General features: G+C 39.9%; 2 protein-coding genes across 2 annotated transcripts; one reads left to right on the forward strand and one right to left on the reverse strand.

The window, feature by feature from the left end:
- Positions 1-4,320: 4,320 nt before the first annotated feature.
- LOC308325146 (amphoterin-induced protein 1-like) lies at positions 4,321-9,056 on the forward strand. The gene is made up of 2 exons (XM_080777557.1): positions 4,321-4,585; positions 5,095-9,056. The coding sequence occupies exon 2, from the start codon at positions 5,165-5,167 to the stop codon at positions 6,683-6,685; it is 1,521 nt and encodes a 506-aa protein (XP_080633683.1). The 5' UTR covers positions 4,321-4,585; positions 5,095-5,164; the 3' UTR covers positions 6,686-9,056.
- Positions 9,057-12,254: 3,198 nt separating this feature from the next.
- Positions 12,255-16,261, reverse strand: LOC308333648 (pepsin A-like; the record flags this gene model as incomplete). The annotated part of the gene is made up of 9 exons (XM_080790104.1): positions 12,255-12,395; positions 12,525-12,623; positions 13,371-13,521; positions 14,311-14,424; positions 14,581-14,777; positions 14,909-15,027; positions 15,330-15,447; positions 15,580-15,730; positions 16,206-16,261. The coding sequence occupies 9 exons, from the start codon at positions 16,259-16,261 to the stop codon at positions 12,255-12,257; spliced, it is 1,146 nt and encodes a 381-aa protein (XP_080646230.1).
- Between the last annotated feature and the right edge of the window lie 3,435 nt (positions 16,262-19,696).

Below are 19,696 nucleotides of genomic sequence, written 5' to 3' on the forward strand. Positions count from 1 at the left end.
ATTTATATTTTACAGGTCCATTGGTTCCTTTTGTACAATCGGAAATACAGACCTGTAAGGGTCTATTTGTTTCCCCATCAAAGAGCCTATGATATAGTTCTGGTCAGTCAGGAATCAAATCAGGGACACCAATCCTTTAAAGTGTTCTTCAAGCCTTGCTAATGATGTGAATGTATATGAATTGTCAATTATACATTTGGTTGGGGAATGGTTGGCGTATACCTCTTTCATTTTAACAAACTTTAGCAAAGCAAATGTATTTCTTCAAACTAATTTAGTTGATAGTAGAGATAGATAGATTTTGAGGGGCAATCTATGTCCAGCTTTTGGTGTGTGTAACTCAAAATTTGTCCTAACAAACATTAAATGCCATTGACAATGAATGGACAATTTTGAGTGTTAACACTGTCACACTTTGCCTAGTGTGCATAGTGTTAGGCCGGAAGGCACAGGTTGCAAAATAGCCAAAAAGCAGGAAATATACTGAATAATACTCAAAATAGCAAGTCTGAGTCATCTATAAGAAATACACAAAATAAGTATTTACATTCACTGGCCTGGTTGGCTCTATAGGTCTGTTCTCCTGCCTGGGAAGTCCTACAACCTACTGAGTACTGACTCCTGTGCAGTGGCAGGTCCCCCTCTTAAAAAGGCCAGGCCCCTCCCATGGACCAAACCAACCCAGGATTGATTCCACAATCTAACCAGGGGCTTCACAATGTCCAGAGACATCCAGTTCATTCATAATACATTTTAGAGTCACATAATACACAATATAAATTATCTCCATAATATAATTAAACATAAGTGTCTCTATATACAAAATCAAGTTGGTGTGTTCCCCACACAAACCCAGTTACAGTAGTATGCTCCCCTACCCTGGAGCCAATTAGCAATCAATCATCAATCATACAATATAGTGTCAAACAAATACCACCCAAGATAAAATAACACAGGAAACTCATTGCAGTCTGATAAATACAGTCAGTGGCAGGGTGAACTGCCACAAACACAATACACAATACACAAATTGATGACGAAGGTGAGCACGCAAATTGTGATTGGCCGGAATGAGATGATGTATGATGATGTACGATGATAAGAGAACCCCTCACTTCACACGGCTGCCTGTGATTTTTCTTTTATCAAATGGGTTCCCAGATTTCTTTGTGAGTCATATGAAAGAGAGCATGACAAAGGCTGGTGTCATTAGCCGACTACTGAACCAATGACCTTCCTGTAATCTGACACTGAAGGCCCAACAAACCCTACAAAGATCTATTGCATCAATCCCTGACGACAATTAAATTACCAAAGCAATTCTACCAATGTTGGGGTGCTAAGGAAATTTACACACTACACTACAGTATGGAAAATAGTAATTTCCCATGTGAGTATTGGGCTGAAATGCAATGCAATTTCTAGTTAGTTTAGGCGCAATCATAAATAACACTCATTCATTCATTCACACCTTTATTTATGAGAGAGAGAGAGAGAGAGAGAGAGAGAGAGAGAGAGGCACTGAAGTTAAAGTTGAACTGTAAACTGTGCCCCTAAAAAACCCTGTTATCATTCAATAACAGTCAAACAAGCATGGATTGCCAGGCTTGCTACAAAAAAATGCTTTAATCCATTTGTTTCTCTGTTTGAACTACACAGCAACTACTCTTGAGAGAAAACAACAGATCTCGTTTGTCTGATGGAGCACAGCAGGCCTGGATGGATATTACCCTCACCTTCTGTCTGTCGCTGCACCAGTGTTGCACCTCATTTATAATTCACCAGAGGACCATAAATCACTTTTAGCACATGGCTCCATCCACCAGACTGCTGCCTAAAACAGACATGCAATTTGATACCTTTCCAAATGAAGGCACCCCCATTATGAGTCAGTTTTATGAACAGGTTGTTCCACTGTGGTTCCACTGTGGTTGAAATCACAACTATCATCAGCGGATGGTAGTAGGCAATTTGACATTTTAGACTAGATTATTTTTGAATTTGTCACTTTTATGATTAACCAGTTAAACCCTAAATACTTTGTTGTATGTCAAGTAGCGACAACAGATGCCGGTGGATCTGCTATAGTATATTCACCAAATGTTTACCTGTTAACACAATAAAGTTCTAAAACGTATTTCCATGGTGGTCCTCTCACAAGCAAAAATACATTACAATACAAAACAAATTACAGTAACATATACAATACATACCCGTATTTTACAGAATATCAAGACTCAGAATTGTGGGAAAAGAACATTGAATGTCAAATAGTCTAGTCCGGTCTATATTCAGACCAATACGGTACTCGCCATATGATCTTATGAACCATGGTCAACCTGGCCATAGTAAATTCTTCTGTATTCTACTGGGAGCCAGTTGAGCTCTCTAAACTGGTTCCTACTTATATGGGCTCTAGGGCCCAACCCTACTATGACGAAGATCAATCTATTCTGAGCTGACTGTAGCTTTGTTTTGAGGGATTTGTTTAGGCCCTCGAACCAAGATGAACATGAAAAATCAAAATGTCACAAAATAAGGCCACCATGCAGTTTAGTCTCCCTATAAGTACCTTGATGTCCGTGCCAAAAACGTTGTCAGTCCAGAGACTTTGCTCAATACTAGGAGCTGGTCGATAATATTTTTGTTGTGGATATTCAGGGTAACGCTGATCGTATCTCCGTTATTGTCTCACTGAGATCACAATGAGTCAGCTTATATGGAGATCTGAATTTTCTCTGTAATTCACTAGTCATTTTACAGTGTACATTTTTGAGGGGTGCTAGCCCCTCCAATGTCTGGCTTTTGAAATGATGTACATTATGGCAGCTAAGTCTATGGACTTTTAATGTTTGTTTAAAGCACTAACGTGATGTCATGTGGCCGCCAGGTCTATGGACTTTTAATGTTTGTTTACAGCTGTAAACGTCATGTGATGTCATGTGAGTACAATGTTTGTTTAAAGGAGTGTGATTTTTATTTACAGACAGAGCAGAAAACCTTGATATTTACTTGCGCAAGCAAAGTGTGCAAGTACTGCGATCGGCTGGGTATGTCTGTCTGTCTGTGTCCTCCAACAGCCAATAAGGGACCACTCTTGGTGACGCAACTTAGGTATGTTTCAGGTTGGTATAAATAAGGTCAACAACGGGTCTAAAGGATTTAGAATAGCAGAGAGCTCTAGGACTCAGAGCAGCAGTCGTACAGAGACAGCAGAGAGCTGATGACCACTGCTCTGAGTCCTAGAGTCTAGGACTCAGAGCAGTGGTCATTACATCAGCAGTGGTCATCAGTTTGATGAATTGAACACGGTGGACCCTCTTGAAAACAAGTGTAATGCTTAATTGCGTCATCCACTCACAGTTAACAGTCTTTGTACTGAGTTTGTGCTTGAAATGTACTGTAATTCTGCAAACTGTACTGTTTTCAAAATTTCAATCAATCAATCAAAACCCAGACAGCAGAGAGCTCTAGGACTCAGAGCAGCAGTCGACAGTCGTACCAGCAGTGGTGAGCACCTCATGGCACGCTCTGCTTGCGCATTTGTGGATCAGAGACAGAGAGAGAGAGAGAGAGAGAGAGAGAGAGTGTGTGTGTGTGTGTGTGTGTGTGTGTGTGTGTGTGTGTGTGTGTACTCACTGTGTACCGCCTGTCTCTGCCTAATGCTTTAAAACTCCCTGATGGCTAATTACAGCTATTAAGACCCATCTCACATTCAGTAGACTAGAGGTTGCAGCTGCACATTGAAAGCAAAGCAGTGAAGAAGATCATTCTGTGGTTGGTTTACACACAATATGAAACAGATGCTCATACCTTTCCTCTGGGCATAAAAGTGATACAGACCACTGAGACCAGATACAGAACGTGTACAATAATTGTATCAATTGAATTTTAAATATATTTAAAAAATGATTGTTTTATATTATTTTATTTTTTCACTCCTATAGCCTTAGGACACAATTTCCCTGATAGCTTGCTGCTAGTAGCTAATAGGTGCTCTGATTTGTTCAAGTGCATATTATGTACTTTTCATGGTTCAGTTGTTGAGAGCTATAGCTAGGCTACAATTTGAATGTGTAAGTTACCTAAGAGAGAGAGAAGAGGGGGAGGGAGTGAGTCGCTATATTTTACAGTATATGGGGGAGAGAGAGAGAGAGAGAGAGAAGAGGTGGAGGAAGTGAGTCGCTATATTTTACAGTATATGGGAGAGAGAGAGACAGAGAGAGGGGGAGGGAGTCGCTATATTTTACAGTATATGGGAGAGAGAGACAGAGAGAGGGGGAGGGAGTGAGTCGCTATATTTTACAGTATATGGAGAGAGAGAGAGAGAGAGAGAGAGAGAGAGAGAGAGAGGGAGAGAGAGAGAGAGACACCTGAGCCCAGTGTGGCTCAATCGGCTGTATATCGCTGCTCTGTACCGCAGGCTTTATTTTCAGGTCATTTGGTTCACAGTGCACAGAGAGACGGTCAGAGACCTGTTCTGTTCGATGGGCTAAACAAATTCAATAGATGTCCTGGTTGATCCCATCGATGGCTGCTTTGAAGAAACGCTTTCGCCCCGTGTTTCAAGAAGACAACTAAAAAGGTAAGCAAGCATAGGGCTACAACAATACAGATTAGCGATCTATGTACCGGTATGCTAAAATAAATGTTTATGTTGTGGTGAGTAAATTGCCTGAGAAAACAGATGCTGGGATGGGCCAATAACAACAGCATAATATCCTTATAGCTGTAGTCTGCTCTGTACGCAGATCGTAGCCAGCCAGCCTAGATTACAGAGATGTGTTGCCATGTACATTTTGATAGCGAGAGCAATCAAGATAATTAATTAACTGGTGGTAATTATGGTTGTTCTTTTCCTGAAACCTCGACCTAACAACTTTTTGACGGGTGGCTGTCTGGTGGTGCAATGCACCCGTGTGTGCAGCAGTCCGCGAAGAGCGCATCTGTGACGAGTGATGCTGCTGCTGCGGTCATTTTCATGTCATGCATCATCGATAGCCGTGAATTCATAATAAATAACATCATCATTTTTTTTTACCCTGAGTCTAAATTGTCTACTCGCTGACATCATGTATTATTATGTCCTTGCAGGTCCATGATTGACCCTCGATTGTGAAGACTATCCTGATTTGTGGACATTCTACCCCAGCCTAACCTTGGCATGATGGAGAGGCAGCACGGTGCCATGGGAGTAGTGTCTAGAAGAGCGTTCTTGACAATTTTACCTCTGGCTTTGCTGTTGCCAGCCATGAGTATCAATGGGCAGTTCTTAAGCACTCCGCTCAACTGCCACAAGACCTGCGTCTGTGCCAGCAACATCGTCAGCTGCTCTAAGATGAACCTGACCACCGTGCCCCTGCATCTCCCGCACTACACCGCATTTCTGGACCTCAGCTACAACACTATCGCCCGGCTTCAAGCTGATTGGACCCCCGTCAAGCTCAGCAGGTTACACAACCTTCTTCTCAGCCACAATGGCCTCAACTTCCTCTCATCGGAGGCGTTTGTTTATGTGACCAAGCTGCGCTACCTGGACCTGTCTTCCAATGGCCTTCGCATTCTGGAGGAGCTCATCTTTGAGCCTCTGGAACACCTGGAGGTGCTGCTGCTCTATAACAATCACATCTCCCAGATTGACCGCACTGCCTTCACAGGCCTCCACAAAATACAGAAGATCTATCTGAGCCAGAATCAAATCTCTCGCTTCCCGCTGGAGCTGGTCAAGGAGAGAAACCGCCACGGGACACTAGCCCTCCTCGATGTGTCGTCCAACCGAATTAAAAACCTTCCCCTCAATGAGCTCAATGCACTACCTGCGTGGCTCAAGAATGGCTTGTTCTTCCAGAACAACCCTCTGCCATGTAGCTGTGAGCTGTATGAAATGGTGGGACGGTGGCACCTCCAAAAGCTCGGCTCGGCTGTTGACTTTCGAGACGACCATACATGTCTATTGCCAGGACCACAGAAAGAAAGGCTGGTCACGCTGGATCTAAACCGGTTGTATCTGAACTGCAGTGAGGTCAATGTCCTGGATAGAGAGGTCTATCTGGACCAGTTCCTCATCCTGGACTGTGACGTCAGGCAGAAGGATATGCTGAAGAGCTGGGTTCTGCCTGCTAATGTTCCATGCAATAATACGGCCAAGGTTATCGATGACGGAAGCCTCCAGATCGGTCCCCTCAAGGCGGAAGACTCGGGGGTGTACACCTGCTATGCGACCAGCGACTCCCTGAACGAGACCGTGTATGTGACTGTGGCAGTGCATAACTTCACCAAGACCGGTGGAATAGAGAGCATGAAGACGGCCTACACCACCCTGGTGGGGTGTCTGGTCAGTGTTGTTCTGATTCTGCTCTACCTTTATCTCACGCCCTGCAATTGCATTTGTTGCCCGGGCGCGGGCCTGAGCAAGGGTGACCCAGGTGACAGCCTTCACTCTTCTACGGTCAGCATCTCTCAAATGCATGACAACCTAGGCCACGAAGACAGTTCAGGGGCTGCCAAGGCCTTTCTCAGCAGGCGCGTTTCCTTCATGGATCCCAAGGACCAGCTGGAGCAGAATGGGAGGTTGAACCCAATAGGAGAGGAAGAAGAGGAATGGCAGGGGGACAGTCGGGAGAGAAGGAAGTCTGATGCCGAGTCTGTTAGCTCGGTTTCCTCTGATACCCCAATGGTTGTGTAAGAGTGAGTGCATGCGTGAGTCTTCAGGTCAGGACTTTGCTAGTGAGGTGAGATGGCCGCCTCACTGTACTTCATACAGTATCCACGTGTTGAAGGAACTTGTGGGCTGTCAACATTAACCACATTATAATTTAAATAGTGCAATTAGCTTTATTTTTATTTGACATATATAAGAACTAGTAACCAAATGAGAATGTGGGTGGTTGACGCGATAATAGCTATTTATTTATTTACTCTTTTATTTTGAATAGTGATGTTAATATATGATCCAACATACAAAAAAGGATGAGCTTTAAAATAAACATGTATTTAACTGCTAAAATATTCAAAAATCGACTTAGCTCTACTTGATCTGGCATTGTATAGCAGTATAGGACAGTGATTTTGATCGATAATGAATAACTAGTACAATACACAGTGTAAAGAAAATATAGCAGAAAATAATGGCAAAACAAAAGTGGTCAAAATATGGATTCACTGTCTGATTTGACTGTATGGATTTATATCAGTAATAAAGATTAATTAATACAAGATAAAATATCAATGTTTTACTGTTTAGAAACATTACCAAATAATTATAATTATCTGTTGTCTATACTAGTGTTAGTCATTCTATCAAGAGCTGAGTCAATCACATATACATTGATTAAAAACATATCGCCACTTTAACCTATTCTACACAGTGCCTGTGTTTCCTTTTGTATTCTTTTAATTATTTACAGTTAAATTATCTTAATTGTATGCACACATTTGGAGAGATTTATTTTTATTTAATGGCAATTTCAGGTGACAAGGCAAAGTATATATATATTTTAATATTGTTGTGATTAAAAGATACTTGCCCGGCTAAAATAATAATGTTTTAATTGTCAACTACCCATTTATTCTCACCATTGAATGTAGCATTATACTGTATGTTATTAAATCCTTTCTTTGACAGTATATATTTTTGTGGACATGAACAACTAATTATTCATGTGATGTAAAAACACAAATCCTGGAACTGTGGCTCTAACAATGAATTAGACTGTAACTGTGAATCAATGTAGTGTCCAGATCCAGTGTGATTTTACCAAGTTAAAAAATCATTTGAAGAAAATTCATTCTTCATTGTAAATTGATCATTTTCACCTGTCTTGATGGCATCCTAGAAGAGAACCATGGTTCTCTAGTTTGTATCTTTGGGAATCGTTCGTGTACACAAATATTTTCATCTGCCTAACATTCTGTTTTAATTTGTAACTAGCTGTGTAAATGTATCAAATAACCAGCCACATTGGTGTTCTATTGCTTTGGACATTATACTTGCAACAGTATTTCTTCTTGCTTTGAGGTAGCTGTGCTTGAATTCTGTGTGGGATAACATGCCATGGGCATAAAGGATGCTTGGAGGCAGACAGGACAGCACGGACCAGCTAAAGCAAATGAAAATTGTTGCCATCTATCTACTGAATACTTATAAATAGTTCCAACAACACTATGCAAACTGACAAATACCGACTGGGCAATACTCTCATAAACACAGACAAAAATAGCAGCCACTAATTCAGCTAATATGTAAGCCTCAGCTGAAATGTAAACACATTTCCCCCTAGCACTTTTTCTTTTCTTTACTTATCTTGCTAAAATTAGGATCTTGGATGACACTGTATATTGTACACTGTAACAAATGTATTTTACCCTACAGTATACAACTAACTACAGTATACATCTAAGCTTCTTATCAAAATCTGTTCAACACTGATTTTACTTATGTATCAAAAACTTTAAAGATTTACAGCTCTTTTAATGATGGAAAGCGCTCCCAGAGATTAATCTCAGATAACAACCTCCAGTAGCCTACTTTACTAATAGCTTCTCCACTTGTGAATTCAGTTGAGTGCAACCAGCCTCCTTTGTAATTACATTAATGTACCTGGAGGCCCGCCACCGGCCTCTTATGACTATATACTTATACACAGGTCAGAAGGCAATCAAATTATATAAACATGTACAGTATGTCGTGTAAGTTGACAGCAAAATGGACCAATATTTTAGTTCAATCACATGAATATGAAGATCAATTTAAGAGACCTTTAGAATCTGTGCTAATGTACTGTACATCGATTGGCTCTATTGAAGCACTTATATTTCTGCAGTTTTATGTAATCTCCATTCTCCAGCTAATTACTGCATCTGTTCAAGCATACATTATGATATGAATGAGTGTAACACATTTCACCTATACATTTGGTACACACAGAAGCAAGGTTGTCATAAGTGGTGTCTAGAATAAGTGTCTGCAGTGTGTCACAACAAATCTAAATTTAAATTGTTTAATTATGTAGGCCTACAATGACTTAGGCTATTGTATGTTCTCCACTATATACTGTATGGCCTATAAACTGTCCTCTTGTCTATTCTTGTATTCTGACTATATTTCCACTGATCTGTGCAGGTATATGTTTGTGTGGGAGAAAGACTAGTGTGTTCGTGATTTGAATGAGTCAAGCTTGGTCTGTGGACAGACGTCCACAGATCAGGCTTCACTTCAGTGCGCAAAGTGGCACAGAACTCCATTGGCTTCTGTTTCTGTATTACTAATGGAATACCCACAGTTACTTGAGGGCGAAACACTGTTTTCTCGAGGTACTTACTTCACTTGTCCCGTTCCATTTACTTTCCTTTGGCACTTTGCTGTGCATATCTTGCAATTACTCCAGTGGTTCTCAAACATTTTCACCCCCAGATGTATTTGGCCACGGGCTCCCCATCTGAAAGTATTTTGTGCTAGAAGAGAAGAGTTGCGTTAAAACGTATGAATTATTCAAACGTGTCCAAGCACTTTCAAGATTCTTTCAAAAATAGCAGAAGTAAAGAATGTGATGCGCTGTGAGTTTGTACTCCAAAGTATGCATGTGCTATACTAACTCATTTTGCTGGGGGCCCCCTGGAACTCACCCCAAGGACTCCTGGGGGTCCCCACTTTGAGAACCATTGCTTTACTAGTTTATGCCATCCATCTGTTATGTGATGATTAATTATACCTCATCATACGACCTTGTCGCTTGCTGAAAATGTGTAAATTCTCTGTTGTTATTTTGGGAAAGAGACACGATCATATAGAAATTAACCAGCCATGCAGGCCGACAGTATACATACGGTAACTATGAGTCAGTGCTGCTGGGAACAAACTATGTTTGTACAATGTATCAGTTTCAGGCCTATGGTTTGCAAGCGATAGCTATACATTTTAAAGAAAAAAGACAGTCTTTTGGGTCATGTTGGGTATATAATTATGTTTGATCTCAGTAGCTTACTCAGCCCTCTCCTTCATATTTTGTGTCAAATCAAAAGAACCAAAAGCAAACTAGAAGAAGTGCCCCTTGGGGCACAGGTCTCCACCAGGGCAGGTTAGGTTGTGGCCTCCTGGTGGTGCTATAATAAAAAAGGGTGCCATTGGATGATTTGAGGCATTTTGTTCCAAAAATGTGTTGCCTCATCCTCTCTAGGCACACACCTTGAACAGAGAACACCATTAGAATCACAGCAAACACCACACACAAATATGAGATGGGTCATCTCATCACTCATCACATATTATACTGTATACAGACCAGGGTATGCACCAAAGTACCAAACTTGTGCACTTGTTTCTTCGTCTTCTGACATCTGTCTGTCCATCTGATTCTGATGCAACCCAGAGCCATCTCAATGCAACCTAACCTCACCTGCCCTGCAATTACACAGATGTCTCCCACTAAATGAATGATTGAAGACGAAACAGTAACTCCAGCCGCTGTCTCATATTACCATGTTTACTCACAGTACACTCTACTAACCACAGTAACCAGGCAGTCCTGTTGTAACACAAACGAATTACACTTTAAAGATAACAAATTAAGATTATATTCAAATGTTTTCTGAAAGAGAATACGTAGCCTAGGTATATAGAAAATACAGTAGGCCTATGCTATTTTGAATACGTTACCCTTATATAAATCAATAGGTTCAAATATAGATAATGGCTACATTAGGCTACTTAACCATATATATTAACTCTTCTATTCTGGGGCAAAAATTTGAAAAGAATATCTAAGCTCACAAGCATCACTGTTGATTTGGTGTAGAGCAGAAAATGACAGGATGACTAGTAGGCTATAAACCCCGGGCCCTGGGGCATTCCAGTCAACTAAGTAAATAAGGTTTATGCTTTTAACAAAACAGTATCCCTTTGTTTTCTTTATTCATTCATGGTGTTAACATCTTATTGTGATTTATTGTCTTAAATAAAAAAAACATTTGATAACAAAAAAACAAAACAGTATTCCACAAATACAATTGACCTGTTTTGTTTTTTTGTGCGTGTCAATTTGTGAATTCTATCAACCAGCAAAATAATTTGTATCATTGATTAGACCTTGAAGTAAAGTAAAGCACCTCCCCCGTGAGCCCGCCTCTTAATCAATCACAGGTTAAATTTTGTACAAACCAGCAGTAAATCTTAGATGACATGAATGCAATCCAGTGACTGATTGACAGGATGACTCATCCCTTCCTTAACCCCCCACCCACCCCCAGACAACCAAATGAATGGATGTGAATAGGATGTGTGTGAGTCTTCTGCCATCTAGTGGTCATCAGATTCAAAATTGAAATCCGGAACCAATACTGGATCCTCATCCCCTTTATTTAAAGTGCAGTATTGTATAAAATAAAGCTTATATATTCAGTACCACTGATTGTAGTTTAAGCAACTGAGAGAAGTAAGCGAAGAAAGCTAAGCCAGTCATTTCTTTTTTTCTTATTTTTTCTTTTATAAACATGACATTTTTCATGCTTTATTTCAGACAGGAGTCAGGACAGTGTAGGTAACAGGTAGGTGGTGCACTAGGCCAGTGAGGAACTACAGGGAGTATGGTGAGTATGGTGCACTAGGCCAGTGAGGAACTACAGGGAGTATGGTGAGTATGGTGCATTAGGCCAGTGAGGAACTACAGGGAGTATGGTGAGTATGGTGCACTAGGCCAGTGAGGAACTACAGGGAGTATGGTGAGTATGGTGCACTAGGCCAGTGAGGAACTACAAGGAGTATGGTGCACTAGGCCAGTGAGGAAATACAAGGAGTATGGTGAGTATGGTGCACTAGGCCAGTGAGGATCAAAGAGTATGGTCTGTTTATGGTGCACTAGGCGAGTGGTTCTGAACTTGCTTTTTAGGCCGCGACCCCCCAAAATAATCCTATTTAAACTGGAACCCCCATAATAATCATATTTGAATACATATAGTTTGACTCTCAGTTCAGTTCATACACATTTGTATAGTATAGTTTGTTGACTAACTTTGTTGCAGTAAAGGCTTAGACTTATTAGTCCTTAAGTTGTCAATTTACTGTCATAAAAAGGGGCTCCTGACCCACATGTTGAGAGCCACAGCACTAGGCACCCACATATCATTTTGCTCAATGGAAGATTTCCAAAGAATTGCAGCTATTTAAAGATTTAAACAATTCTCGGAATAATTGCTCTGAATCCGAGTCTACTAATATATCCAAATAAATGTTTTATCTGGCACACTTCTCAAGGGCCCATTCACACAGCCGGAGCAAAGCCCACCCTGTTGTTGCCAACATCAAAGACAGTGTAGAACTGACGAATGAAAACTTCACCAAGGATCCAACTTTCAGTTCCAACTTGACCAGCTTCAAACCCTGTCAAGCATTTAGCGCCATACTAAATGAAAGAAAAGACACAGAAGAAACATTTAAAAATTCTTGCTGTGAATATGAAAACAATTTGATTATAACAGATCTGCATGTTTGATCTCAATGTCTCAATGTTTGTTCATTCTGTACGTCAAACCTGGAGCACATAGGTGGATGCAGGAATGGCGAAGCTGAAGCCATTTATGTTGAAGACGATGTCAGACATGATGTCTCTATTACTGCAACTCACAACGACCTGGTGAACAGAGCCATATGTTGTTTTTGGTTCCACAATTTATACATGTATAAACTCTACTATAGCCTACGCATAATCAGTGGCGTAAACTAAGTACTCCAGTACTGTAGGCTACTTAAGTAAAAAAAATTGTACTGTAACTTTACTTGAGTATATCTAATTTCAATACTTTTACTTCTACTCCACTAAATCTCACAAGCAAATATTGTACATTTACTCCTGAGATGCACCGGACTAGCCTAAAATCCTGAGTAGGGCTGGGACCTGAGGCGCGTTGAAAGACCCTTCTGTTTAGTTAAATCCTGAGTAGGGCTGGGACCTGAGGCGCGTTGAAAGACCCTTCTGTTTAGTTACTAGTTACTTTGTAGATTTTGGTGATGATTACAGTACAAAACAAACCACTTCAGCCATATATATTTCGTCCATTTAAAAAAAGCTGATCTACGAGCTCACAATGAGTCACAATGTGACACATTGTAAGCTTGTATCTGCTGTTTAACTTGTGACATGTGTAAAATAAATGGGCATAAATGGGACATTCTGCACAATGAGAACTTTTTACTTTTGGTACTTTAAGTATATTTTGACTCTGATACTTTTGTACTTTGACTCAGGTACATTTTTAATACGGGACTTAATAGAGTTTATCTACATAACAGCTACATAACAGTATTGATACTTTTACTTACGTTTACTTCAGTAAAGTACTTCTTAAATCACTGCCGTCACTAATAAAAACCAAGTTACCTCATTTGTCTCATCTCTGTAGGTGTAGGCTCCCACCCACATATTGATGTTGGCGATGTCTTTGCCAGGCCCTACAATAAGAGAAGTGCCAGAATCCACTATTCCCTTACATGCCCCTGTGCATGCAATAGTGTTCCCATTGATAGTAATGCTGTAACAAAACAGACCACACATTAAGAGTGTATGGTAATTAATAATTATATAATCAGCAACACAACTTAAGTAAGAGCAGATCTCTATTAGTGTGAACACTTTCAATCACATCTCCATATTGGTCCTCTACTGCTCATTATACAGTACTGTACCATTTCTGTTTACTCAGCTCAGCTGTGGTGAGCTTGAAAACTGTACCTGCCGATCATGACATAATTGGCAGAGATTTCAAGCTAGAGAAATTTCAGCCTAACCTGACTCTGCCAGATTGCGGAAGTATTCAGCCTGTATCTTTCTGGAACATTGCCATGCAAAATAGTTTGTTGCATCAATAAAAAGTGAGCATTAGTGAGTGACTGATACAAGGACATATTGGAAAAGGGTAAAGTATTCCTGTGACTAAGTGGCTATAATCTGTAAAATATGACACTGGTGTGAGAGTAAAATACAACTTGGTTATCCAAATCAGTAGTCAAGAATGTTCAGAAAACATTCATTGACAGACATAATCAGGACACACCAGGAGTCAGCTATAGACGAATCCTCGGAGTGGTGCCCTGGGCGCAGCTATATTACTAAGGTTTACAGCCCAACAGGGCACTGCATGGAGCAGTGCCCTGTTGGCCAGGCGTAGCTATACAGGGCATGAATTATATTGCTCAAGAAAACAGAGGTTTTCCGAAGAAAATAAACATCAATGTGCTGGTATTTTGGATTCATTACACTGTGCTGAGAGGAAACTCCCTATTCATATTTAATGTCCTTGCTCATCCCAGTCCAATTATACCTGTCTATGGTGATGGTCCAATAGTCAGAACTAATCAAAGGGACCCAGAGAATGGAACCGGTAAAGTATGATGTGTCTTTCCCTCCAAAGATTATCATACTGCCCTCCAAAGATCTGGGGGTGAGAAAGGCCTGTGTTATTAGGAAATGAACATTATATGACATAAGAAATACATCTAATAAATATACAGTTCAATGCATGAGTTTGTTGATCTGCTATTTTTTTTAAACAAAAAAAGAATACATACGTCATGTGGTTAAAAATACTTACTTGCTCATGTAGATGGAGAAAATATACTCAGGGATTTTATCCTGGTTCCACATGTTGTCGAACACAGTGGTGCCTCCTTCGTCGGAAATGCCAGGAAATGCCAAACCCAAGATTCCATCCCACGGCACCATCTCCATGACGGCTTCCTCAGTGAGACTGAGGCCAAAGATTTGATCCTCCACATATAGATCACTGATCTACAAATACCAAATGCATTTCCATTGCTTAGGCAATTCCATAATGTGCAGCAACTAGCAAGTGGCTCTGTAACCTGTTTTTCTAGTTTGTGTCACTTCTTGTCAATTTGATATTGTCTTAATTGTCTCACCTTTACAGTATCATATGCTGTCACCCCAGTTATACCACCGGTATCATATGAGATGTAGAAAGATTTCGTGCCAGTCTGAAAAGTGGCGGATGCTTTGCTGTTGAACTTTGAATGAGAGTCTACAACCAAGAAAGAAAGAAAGACAGACAGACAGACAGACAGACAGACAGACAGACAGACAGACAGACAGACAGACAGACAGACAGACAGACGGACAGACAGACAGACGGACGGACGGACGGACGGACGGACGGACGGACGGACGGACGGACGGACGGACGGACGGACGGACAGACAGACAGACGGACAGAGAGTTAGTTTGAGTTCTCAAAACAAAGAGTCTCAGTCAGTACAATGCGTACTTCATATTAAATTCTTTGAACATACATGAACATTTGTCATTGTAGGCCTTCTTTCTTACCGCAAGCATAGCTGGTGCAGTTTAAGGAGGTCACCCAGAGGTCAGATGAGCCAGTGTCAAAGAGAACCTTGAATAACTGAGGTGGGGTTCCAATGCCAATCACCCCATAATATGTTACCTTAGACCAAAGGCAGATATAAGTCATTTATTTTCAAGTGACAAACATAATTGGTTAGTGACACAGTTGTATACAAAGTACAGTACAGCTACATATTTATTGTTTTGCCCAAAGGTATTTGGTGTAACTTACATATGGATCTAAGGTCAGGGGCACCGCACTCTGGTCAACCCTGGGAGGAAACTTTGCAGCAGGATTGTATGGATACTTCCTCCTGTACTCTTCAAACTGGCCTCTCTCCTCTAGAAGCTGCCTGGCGGACTTCCCTTTAAACAGAGGAATTCTGTACAGACAGGTCATGAAATTAAGTGTACCCTCCTAGATTATAAACCCATCATTCTTCATGGCTATAATCATTGGTTGGCCATTATAGGCCTGTGGAACATCACCCTGGGCAAGACCTACGCTGAAAAGACTATTAGCGTAAGTATTGCCCAAGGAAATGAGTCAACGTTGATGCTTTACAAATCAGTTTACATTCTCTGCGAATGAAACAAGTGTTGTGATTGGTCGGGAAAATATCGTATCCGGGGGAAATACAAAAAAGGTTCAAAACATTTTTTATTCATTATTAATAATCTAAATGTGCAAAGTAACTAGGTAAAGCTGTCAAATCATTGAGGTTTGCCTCGTAGAGAAGTATAAAGTATCAAGAAATAGAAGTAAAGTAAAATATCTTGAAATTGTACTTTAAGCACACTTGAGTAAATATACTTAGTTACTTTACATGAATGCTTCCAATGTTATTAAGCACTTACTTGAGAAGGCCCTCTGAGGCAGCCAGGCAGATGAAGAACACAACTACACACTTCATCTCTGCAACGGTACTCGGAAGAGAGAAAGGGCAGCTCAGAACAGCTGGGAACCTTATATATCGTCAATGCCGGGTGGAAACCCAGTCCAAAACTGTTACTTTTCAGGAAATGGAAGTGTCCCAAATGGATCCAATGTAGTTATTATTTAGTCACAAGCTTTTTTTAAAGCTGTTCTTTGGTCTGCCCGACAGCAACAATATAGTCATGGGTTGGATAGGAGTTCAAAATTTATCTCAACACCTCCGTCACTGGGGCTAACTAACACATACTGTACTGATAAGAAACCACTTAACAAAGATAACGGCATTAACTTAATGAGTGAAAACAGATAAGGAAAACGCTGCCGGAAAATGTAAAGCTAAATGTCCTTCAATCCCATGTCAACCAAATCATATTGGTTGGTTGAACTCCCTCCATGATTGGTCCAATGACACTAAACACAAACCACAATCAAGCTATGACTCTGGTCTAAACACAACTAACATTGAGTTGGATTCAACACATACTGTAACTGTGAAATAAGGTAATAATTGTGTAAATTATAACAGCAGCACAGCAAAGAATGGTTTGCAGTTTATTTTAGCAACCCCCCTCAAGGAACCATGGGGGTACCTGTACCACACTTTGACACCCACTAGAGTGTTTCCAGTGAGCCAACGCATTCTGTAAGTGGGGAACATAGAACCTGGGGAACATGGAACCTGGGGAGCATAGGGATGACCCCGTGGGCCCTAGCTGGCCCACAGGTTGAGAAGCACTGATCTGTGCTCGTGACCCAAAAGAGAAATTTGATGTCTCCCCGGGACCCAAACTAGTGAAAATATATAGCCGGCTATTTTCACTACTCTTCTTCTACTACTACTACTACTACTACTACTACTGTACTGAAAAAAATGAATTTGTTTTTAATTCATGAAAGATGTTGCTTTTTTGGGAATGTGTTTTGAAAATGCTTTGAAATAATAATTAAAAACTAAATGTAGTAAACAAAATAAAGGGACCCATAAAAATGTGATTTGTTTGCAGTACTGTATGACCTTTCCCAGGTGCTGTATCAGCATTCTGTTGACTCTTCTCAAATACAAACTGGCTTATCGCTGCTGTCGGGTAGAAACCGTTCTTTTATTATTATTAAAATAAATAAAATTGCATGTGAAAATAACCCATCTACAAGCTTGCGACGTGTTGTGAGTGTAGATTTAATTCACTACTTGCAAAACTTGTGTATGATGAAATAAGGCAAGTTGGGCAACTACGATTAACTACTATAAGGGAGTGTACAAATATGAGCCATAATATACAGTAAGGGCTCATTTGGTTACAATTGTGCACAAGGTTCACAGTGAGGATTTTATTGTGTGGCATTTTTTAAGTTTTTCCTTGCATTTCCTTGCATTCAACATAACTCACTCTCAAATCAACTCAGCTGGTGACAATATATGAGGTAACATATATCATAATATGAGAGCTAAATGTGCGTTTTAAAAGGTAGGTTAAGTGATTAAATATCTCTATATTCTGATCTGCTCATTGCTATATAGAGTGTTTGACTGTTTGTGCAGTATAAGTATCCATGTCTCTCAGCTCTTTATAAAACTTTTTGAAAATACATGTTCAGGTCGGGATACCAATTTTATCCAATCTATCAAGATTGAGAAGTCAGACAGGAAACTGATTAAATACCGGTAAGTAAAATTGGAAGTGAGGAATTAGCAGAGAGAATTGGAACTAGAACATTATAAAAATGAAGCACTCTCTCCTGCTTGGCTGAAAATTTGCAACCGACCTGAACATTTATTTTCTATTTATTGAAGTGCTGGAGAGATGGTGAGACCCCTAGCTGTTATTGAACAAACACTATATAGCAGAGAATAGTGTTTTTTCCCGGAACAGGGCTCTATCCATTAGTCCTTTGTTGTCTAGCATTTTGTTTTATAATACCATTCTTGGGTCATGGGTGGGTGGGATGGCTGACTTTTATTTTTAATGGCCTTCCCATGTGCTATAAAGACTCTAGATTTTCTCTATTGTATATAAATTAAAATGTAATGAGTAGACCTACTTACTTAGCATTAACCATATACCAGCAAGATAAGGTTATGGCCATACTTTAGAAAAATGCTAACGTTAAGGCACCAGTAAATTAGTACTTCCCTTTCACTTTAATAATGGATGAATCACCTTAAAGAGCATGGAAATATATCACATCCCCTTTTATACTTGACATGTCCCACACAACTCTGCCCCCTACAGGAATAATGGTGTAAAGTTCAGAACTCAGAGATCCTGTCTTGTGATTTCCAGAAAATACACGTTGTGCAATAATGAGACAAAAGTCAATTAGGATCCCCCAAAAAATATAATACTTTATTAAATATAAATTTGATACAATTTTTAAATATAATACAAATATTAGTGCAAATAAAAAGTTGTACTCACCCAAGGCCTAGTTTCCCCTCATCTGATGCAGCCTCTGGAGCTATTCAATGACCATTCATAACTTAAAAGTTCATAATAGAGTACGATTCTTGTCTTCCCTCCTGAGGTATTATTCATTCACAGCCTCTGAAAAATGGAACATTTTCACAACATCTTTTCATAGTAGATCACACTGAATTTGGTTTTACCATTCTGCATCAAACTTTCGAAGGGTTTAGCAAATAAGCAATCCACATAGCATTAAGCATGCTGATTTTTTATCTGCAAGATGATGCTCATTCTAAGCAGTTGTCTCTCATCAGTCAAGACTGTATGGAATTTAACTTTGCTATTCTAAATCTAAACTCAACACAGCCAGATACTATGGATGATGGAATTGTAAAAGCTTTACATTACATTATACATTACATTACAAACATTGACTAGGTAAAGGACTGTGATACAATACAGGGTAACAGGACTTATCTTATATCCTTTATCACTTGTTACCGACTTATTGGTCAAAGAATGATATTAAATAAAAGTCTGAAGGGATTTTTTTTTCAGTCACCTCGACTCCTAAGAGCTGTGATATGGATCTCTCCAATTGTGATTAACAATGGACAGTCAATGACTGATCCTAGATTGATTTATCTTTTTAAAGAAAAAAAGAACTTGATACCTAGATGACAACCTTCATCAGCAGAACATAGCCAAAGTCGTTATTAAGAAGAGATCTAAGAACAAAGAACCATCTAAGTCCATAATCATCATCTATAATGTATAAATTATAGATAAGGGGTCAGGACAGATAGGACTTTTCGGGGACAGGTCAGAATAAATTATGGACTTAAATGGTTCTTCGTCTCAACTACAGTATGGCCAATATGTAATTTCTGATTCATTATATGAGAAGGCAAAAAAGGAATCCTGCACACCATCTTCAGCTAAAAAGGTCGAAACGTATAATAAACTCTAATAAACCTTTTCATTAGACAGGGCAGGCCGGATTCCTT

The sequence above is a fragment of the Protomyctophum bolini genome (assembly GCF_963924005.1).
Source record: "Protomyctophum bolini genome assembly, chromosome: 2".
In the NCBI taxonomy this organism is placed as follows: domain Eukaryota; kingdom Metazoa; phylum Chordata; class Actinopteri; order Myctophiformes; family Myctophidae; genus Protomyctophum; species Protomyctophum bolini.